This window comes from Histoplasma capsulatum, genomic scaffold, assembly GCF_000149585.1.
Source record: "Histoplasma capsulatum NAm1 scaffold_8 genomic scaffold, whole genome shotgun sequence".
Taxonomy (NCBI): Eukaryota; Fungi; Ascomycota; class Eurotiomycetes; order Onygenales; family Ajellomycetaceae; genus Histoplasma; species Histoplasma mississippiense.
In genome coordinates this window covers 1,513,024-1,520,107 of record NW_001813975.1, presented here as the reverse complement: position 1 = coordinate 1,520,107, position 7,084 = coordinate 1,513,024, and the positions used below count along the sequence as shown (strand labels likewise).

The window sequence follows — 7,084 nt, the reverse complement described above, 5'->3', positions numbered from 1 at the left end:
CTTTTTGTACATGCTGATCGTAGGTTATTTCCCTCTGTTGCGATGGACGCGCGCTTTATAACGTCTAACGGGCATGATGATCATTTTGCCAGTGACGAAGGTAAGGATTACACAGAAAGCCAGTCTTTTTTAGGCGCGCACCCCGAAATGCCATTGACGCGTGATGGTGCTTCGGGGTTGCTTGGTTCTCTCCTTCAATCACAAGAGGCGGCCAGGGGCAATGCTCCTGCGACTCTCTTGAAGACCCGGATGCGGAGCAGATCGGCGTCTCCCATGACTGGAATGAGGCTTTTCGATCTGACACCAGCTCAATCGCAAAGTCGGCCTGGGTCACCCACAACGGCTACTCGGAGTGAAGAAGCGCTAAGGCTACATGTAGATCCAAGCTCGGCTTCCCACATTATGTCTTCACCGACTGCGGTGCCTATTCATTTCCGACGACCGAAACCGTCTCCAGGTGCTCGAAAAACGTCGTCTGTTTCTAGTCCAGGAACGCCAGAGGACACTGTGGGATCTCCCACGTCGAAGCTTGGAAGTGGTAGTAAACGACCCAGGTCAACGGAATTTAAGACCTCAAGGGAATTCAGACCATTGTGGTTAGTGGAGCGTCACTCACCGGCGAAACTGGATAAACAGCCGGAAGAGCCATATCCATCACTTCCCTCTAGTAAAACAGCATCGCGGACTTCCTCTGTCGAGGATTTGACCAGCTATGACCTTACGGAGGGTTTCACTGGAGAGGTTTCTCAAACTTATCAGGTTCATCCTCAACAGCCGTTCGCCCAGCCACCAAAGCAAACAAGAGGTCTTTCATTACAACTTGACACCAACGACACTTCCCTCTCTGATCCTGATTTCTTAGGGTCGCAGCAGGCAACCCCCACAGCGGAAAGTTTCCAAGAAGCAGCCCAAATGGCGAAGAAGAAGAAACCGAAGCCGGAGTTCCATTCCCCTTCTGATTTGCTTTTTGATCCCTCTTCTCGCCAAATTAAATTGCCGGAATCTGCGGCGCTGGACTCTCTACAATCATCGGAAGGTTTTGTGAGAGACGAAAGGACCCTGGTACCTACGGAGTCTGATGTGGATTTGGAGTTACCGCCTCTGCCGCGCTCGTTGACCGCTTCGCCTGATCTGAGGGGGTCACTACCCTCGCTACCCGAGAGCCGTCCTTCCACAGCTGACTCTGAAATTGAGCCTCAGTTTTTCACACCAAACGCAGAGCTAGATGCGTTGCCTCCATTACCTGGCAGTCGTCCGTCGACATCTCATACTACTGACGCTGAAGCTCAATTTATGGGTCATTATATCACTGGAGCAGGTGCGAGTTTTGCGGCTGGTGTGGCTGCACAGCTCGCAAAATTAGAAGTAAAACCTGAAACTGCGTTCTTAGATGCTACCAATGTTGGTCAAGAGATTACGCCTAGCACCGAAACAGTCACAGACACTGAACCCGCAAGGGAGACCGTGTCAATTGTTGAAGCCATCCCAAAATTACTTGAAGAACCAGCTCTGGAACAGACGGTGGAGACAAAACGAACTCCACGGCCACAGGAAGGAATTCAGCCAGCACTACCCGTTGTTGATTCAGCTTCGTCAGCTCTAGATGAGGTACCAACCAAGACAATTCCCCACCTTTTAGAGCCTAGTCCATCGATCGAACACACTCCACCGGAACTCCCGAAGGTTGAAATGGGTGATTTCCAGCCAGCTTCAAAGAAATCGAAGAAGGCCAAGAAAAACAAAAAGAAGGGCAAGAACGCAACTGCCCCCGACGGCCCGCCTCCCCCCTCTAGCAGCGAGCATGATTCTGTTTCCCAGACAATCAGAAGTGACAGTGCCGATGTTCCATTGGCTCCACCAAGAGAAATATCGGAAGATAAGCAGGAAATGGCGCCTGTTGAACTGCCAACGCCAGACTCTCATTTTCTAGAATCAATAGAGCCAAAGTCGCAAATTACTAGAGAACTTCCCATTCAGGAAGAATCTTTATCTCATTATTTCCCGGTGGCTGCAGACACCAAGGTGGAATTAGCTACTCAGACTAATAAAAACAAGAAGGGCAAGGGTAAACAAATGCAGAAAGCTGGAAAAATTTCTCCCCAGGCGTATGTCCCACCAGTCAAGGATGAGCCCGCCCTCGAACCTCACACTCCAAGCCAAGGAAAAGAGCCAGAGGTTTTCGCATCTCCTTCGGAGCAAGTAGTTGGTGATATTACTGAACCAACCAAGGAAATGAGCCTTGTTGACATCCCTCTACCTGAAGACGATAATTCCAAACTTTGGGAGCCTACCGCTGTTGAGGGTGTTCTTGATCTCGGTTTAACCGGCGAGACAGAAAATGTAGAGCCGGTTATCAATCTGCCGAATATAAAGGCTGACGAGCAAATTCCGCAGAAGATCGATGAATTCGATCCTGCGATGATAGCGCTACCGGATGCCGGGGATGCAGAGCTTGAGGAGCCCATTCATGAATATTACCTTGATTCGAGCCCTCTTTTTCCCGAGCAAACTAATAATCTTTTCCCACAAAACTGTTGACGAGTACGTTCTACAATCGTCCATGGATCTTGATCCTACGAGTATAGCGTTACCGGATGTCGAGGATGCAGACCTTGAGCAACCAAACGCAGAGGGATATGTCACTGATTCGAGCTTTCCTTGTCAAGCGGAGACAACGAGCAAATTTCACCTCTGTTATAGATAAGGAGATGCAAGAATCCCAGCCCTACAATCAGCCGGAGAGAATAAGGTTGGGGACTACGGAGCTTCCGAAGGAAGAGTTGGTAGAGCCTACTGATCAACTATTTGCTCCTTCAACTGATAAGCGGCCTTCTACACCGGTGGTCTTTGATGCCAAAGGAGATAGTTCACCAGTATCTCAAGAATTGGCGACTGCCTTGCCTGAGTTACTACCAGCGGAACATGTACCTCCTCCTGAACTCCCTGTTGAAAACACCGAGGAATACGCATCACATAAGGGAAAGGGGAAGAGAGGAAGCAAGGGTCGGAAGTCGATTACCACAGATGAGTCTACTGAAATCAAGACAAGTAAAATTCGCCAGAGCCTCGAATTAGTCGCGTGCAAAGAATCTCCTTTTGAATCTCAAGCTTCGGCCCCCGATCCTTTGGTTCAAGATAAATATGAGCACCGATCTGAAGCGCAGATGCAAAACAATGTTAACACAACGCTGTTGGACAAGGAAACCAAGGAATCTGCATGTGACACTCTGGCCAATGAGGTTTCACCACATCTGATAGGTGGAGTCGATGCACAAATCGACACGTCTATAAAGGTCTCGAAAAAACAAAAAAGAAAGGATAAGAAGAAGCGGAAAGCTTCCCTGGAAACTGAGGAGCAGCCACTACAATCAGGGTCCTTAATAGACATGGTTGGCGAGGGAAGTACTGAGGCTCAACGAGAATCTGAGCAATTGACCATGGAGCCAGACGATATGCAGCAAATCACACCATCAAGGTTATCCAATGTCTCTAGCAAGGGCAAACAACTGATAGAGGAAGATCAACAGCAAGAAGACTTGGAAAAGCAAGGCCAAGGTGATTCAGCATTGTCATTGGTTGAGGCGGAGCCAACAACTCACGATCCTCCATTGGTAATTAGTGAAGACCATGCCATGGATAAGGAAATTTCGGACGACATCTCTAGACCTCCCACATCTATAGACAAGATTCCTCCGGATGAACTTAGGAACAAGGAACCGCATCAAAATGATAAGCCTGCGCCTGATGTTCAGAAATCTAAGAAGGCGAAGAAGGGCAAAAAGAAGCGGCAATCGGTCACTTGGGAGGACGACATTTTCCATGCCGAAGGTCCACAGACGGCACCCGATTCTCCCACAATGAAGGACGATGAACTCCGCGCTGAAATGGAGACATCCACATTTACCCCAGCTGATAATTTGGATACTGAGGCATCGAATACTTCTAAAAATAAACGGAAAGCAAAAAAAGACAAGATAAAGCGGAAATCTTCAGATTTGACAACATCACAGCTTTTAAACCCGTCCGATGAGCAACCCCGTTTGCTAGTTGAGTCTATTTCTGCAAGCTCTGCGGAGCAATTAGAGCTTTCCACGAATTTGGATCCCGATACATCCACAGGACCAGCTTCACTTGCTCCTGCCAACGAAGCAGACGAATCACTTATGGTAGAGTCTCCTCAAAGCCAGCCTCTCACTTTCGAGAAGGGTTTGGAAACACTCTCCATCCCCGGGTCATGGGAGGACGATGCCGATAAAGTTATCGAGGCTCCACAGAAAGACAATGAAATAGCTCCTCACGAAGCACCACCTCCCAACGATGACGGTAATGAATCTCAGATTTCCAAAAATAAGAAGAAGAATCAAAAAAAGAAGAAAAGGTCAAGACATTCTGATTGGACTGATGAAAATACGTCTCCGCAGATAGAAACAAGAGAGAATTCTGAAGCGACACTACCCGAGTCATTGCTAGCAATATGCCAGCCGCCGACCATCCCAACTAAGCCACATGAAAAATCTATAATACGGGCCCTAGGGCCTCTCCACAATTTTGTAGAGTCCCCTGTCGAATCTGAACTACGAAACACCCAGGATCCCTTCAAGCCTTCCCAACAGGAACAGTTTTCTTGTCCCAGTGAAGCACCTGCGAGTCCTGAAAGTCCCGAAACAATTGCGCAGGAGCCCCTACTGCAAGCTGCGGAAATCTATATGCCTACGGAACCGTCTAGACATTTCGACACCGATACTGATGCCGAGAAATTGTCGTGCAGGGTGGAAGCATCCCAGGCTGATACCTCTCTGCCGTATATGGATAATCTTGGCCCTGCCTCAATTGCCGAAGAAATCCAGAGGCCACCAACCAATCCTCGTCAATTGACCGCCACAGAAATTGTCTATGCCAGTAAAAGAGACGCTGGAACGGCTGAAAGAGCAAAAGAAGCTGAAGAGACACTTCCTTCTGAAGCAGTTGTCTCTGAGACAGTGACAAAAACGGAAGGACAAATTCCTCCGCCCCCAGCAGAAGCTGTATCGCCTCCATACTTGGGTCCGGATCTGTTAATTGCTTCTAATGAGCCAGTGGATCAAATAAGTAACCTTGCAGATACAGCCATGGATTCCGTTTTTGAACAAGAGCAGATTTCGACTTCGTCGAAAGACAAAACCGGCGACACCAAACCAGAATTCAGGGAGTCAACTGGAGCTGAATATAGGAAGGACGGCCAGGAAGAACCATTGTTAAAGGTTGAAGAATCATCCCAATCTGTCAAGATAGAGGGCCGGGATGTCGTAGATGTACACTCTGTGAATGTCCTTGTTTCTGGTGAAATTGCTCCAAGCCTATTGGAACTTGTTGACTGCGACGTGGATGTTGAACAATCAGCACAACCTGAACCTGAACCTGAACCTGAACCTGAACCTGAACTTCAACCCAACTTTCAATCCGAACCCGACAGCTGGAATGTCAGGTCAACCAAAAAGGGGAAGCAAAAGAAGAACAAGAAACAAAGAGAACCTCGAGATGAGAAGGCTCCCACCCCAGATGAAGAGAGTACTCTATCAACTCCAGTGTTGTCCATCTTGGAGCCGACCCGGGAGCCGATGCCCAAAATTGTCAACGAAGAGACTGCTAATCGGGACTTCCCTATCACGAAAAAAGGAAAGAAGAAAAATAAAAAGTCTCGCGGTCTTGAAGAAAGTATTCCCCGCACTAGCTATCCAGAGCCAGTTGCAACTGAAAACGTTCTTGGAAGTTCGACGATCATTGAACCCCTAGATGAAAAGGAGGAAGGCCAGAGCTCTTTGGGTGTCACATCCACTGAGACGGAAAAAAAGAAAAGCTAAGTTTAAAGCTCCAAGTATCGATGAATGGATTAGTAATCTTCATGAGTTGCGATCGAGTAGCTTAGCACCTACTACGGATGATGCGAATGTCTCTGAAATAAAGGAAAAGGAACTAGAGCAACCGCAGGCGGATAGTTGGCATACCTGGGATATTGAACGAACCCAAAAAGGTAAAAATCAGAATAAGGATCTCACTTTTGAGGAAGGTACTGCCAATCCTGTTGAGCCGTATGTGGATGATTCAGCTGAAGCTGTGGATGAATTGAACACCCCCAAATTACAGGAAATGAAAGTCGAGACGCAGGGGGATAGCTGGAATCGTCGGGAAGTCGCTCGTACTAAGAGAGACAAAAAGAAGAGTAAAAACTCACAGGTTGTCCAAAATAACCCTCCCGATGAGCCAGCACCACTATATGTTGGAGAGCCTCCGGCTCACATCGACCTCGAGCCTCAGACCGAGCATGATGAAAAGGACATGGGTGCCGCATCAACAAAAAAAGGCAAGAAGAACAAAAAGGGTCGAGATGTTCAACAAAAGGCTCATTTAACCGTTGAACCCGAATCATGGGAACATATGGAGCTTGGAATGTCTGAAGAACCAAGTCGCAGCCCTTTGGAGAAGGGACAGAAGGTCAAAGAAAGAGGGAAGGAAGCTGCTGCTAGGCATCTACAAGGCGTCGAAGAAGAGAAAGCTGCAAAAGCCGTCCAAACTCAAGATAAGGCTTCTGCCACTATCGAAGTAGACAGCACTTTAGACGAAACCAATCTTCCTGGAATGGAATCCCTGATAGACGATCAAGCAAAGGAGACTGCAATAACGGAGGCGGAAGCACCTGACAATGATCGAAAGGCAATTTCTGAGGCCGATGAAACCGCCAAATGTCCAAAGATTGAACAAAGAGATATTTCTGACAAAACTAAACTAGACCAATTCCCTATTAAAGTTGCCGACCTTGCTGGTGAGAAGGAAAAAAGTGATGTTTGGGAGGAACCACCAATGAAAAAGAAATCTAAAAAGGAAAAGAAGAATAAGAAGAGAACAAAAAGTGAAGTAAACGTTGGATCAGCAACAGGAAATGAAGTTGACAATGGGGAGAAGGAAGGGCAGAAGCTCGTTGGTGAAGGAAATGTTCCGTTGGAAAGGTCTCTGTTAAAGGAGAAGGGAAACATATGGCCGCAGCAATTTGATGAAAAGCCAACAAAACATCCAGAACAAGCCCATATGCAAGAGTGTTCTGCGTGGG

The 7,084-nt window shown here is 47.6% G+C and overlaps 1 protein-coding gene across 1 annotated transcript in view; it reads left to right on the top strand.

Moving 5' to 3' along the window:
• Positions 1-42: 42 nt before the first annotated feature.
• Positions 43-7,084, top strand: part of HCAG_07401 (predicted protein) — a gene marked incomplete at both ends in the record, with an annotated part of 9,354 nt that continues 2,312 nt past the window's right edge. Inside the window, 5 exons of the mRNA XM_001537929.1 lie at positions 43-2,105; positions 2,238-2,340; positions 2,667-4,323; positions 4,426-5,748; positions 5,849-6,799. Coding sequence (XP_001537979.1) covers positions 43-2,105; positions 2,238-2,340; positions 2,667-4,323; positions 4,426-5,748; positions 5,849-6,799 — 6,097 coding nt within the window. The remainder of the gene's footprint in view (positions 2,106-2,237; positions 2,341-2,666; positions 4,324-4,425; positions 5,749-5,848; positions 6,800-7,084) is intronic.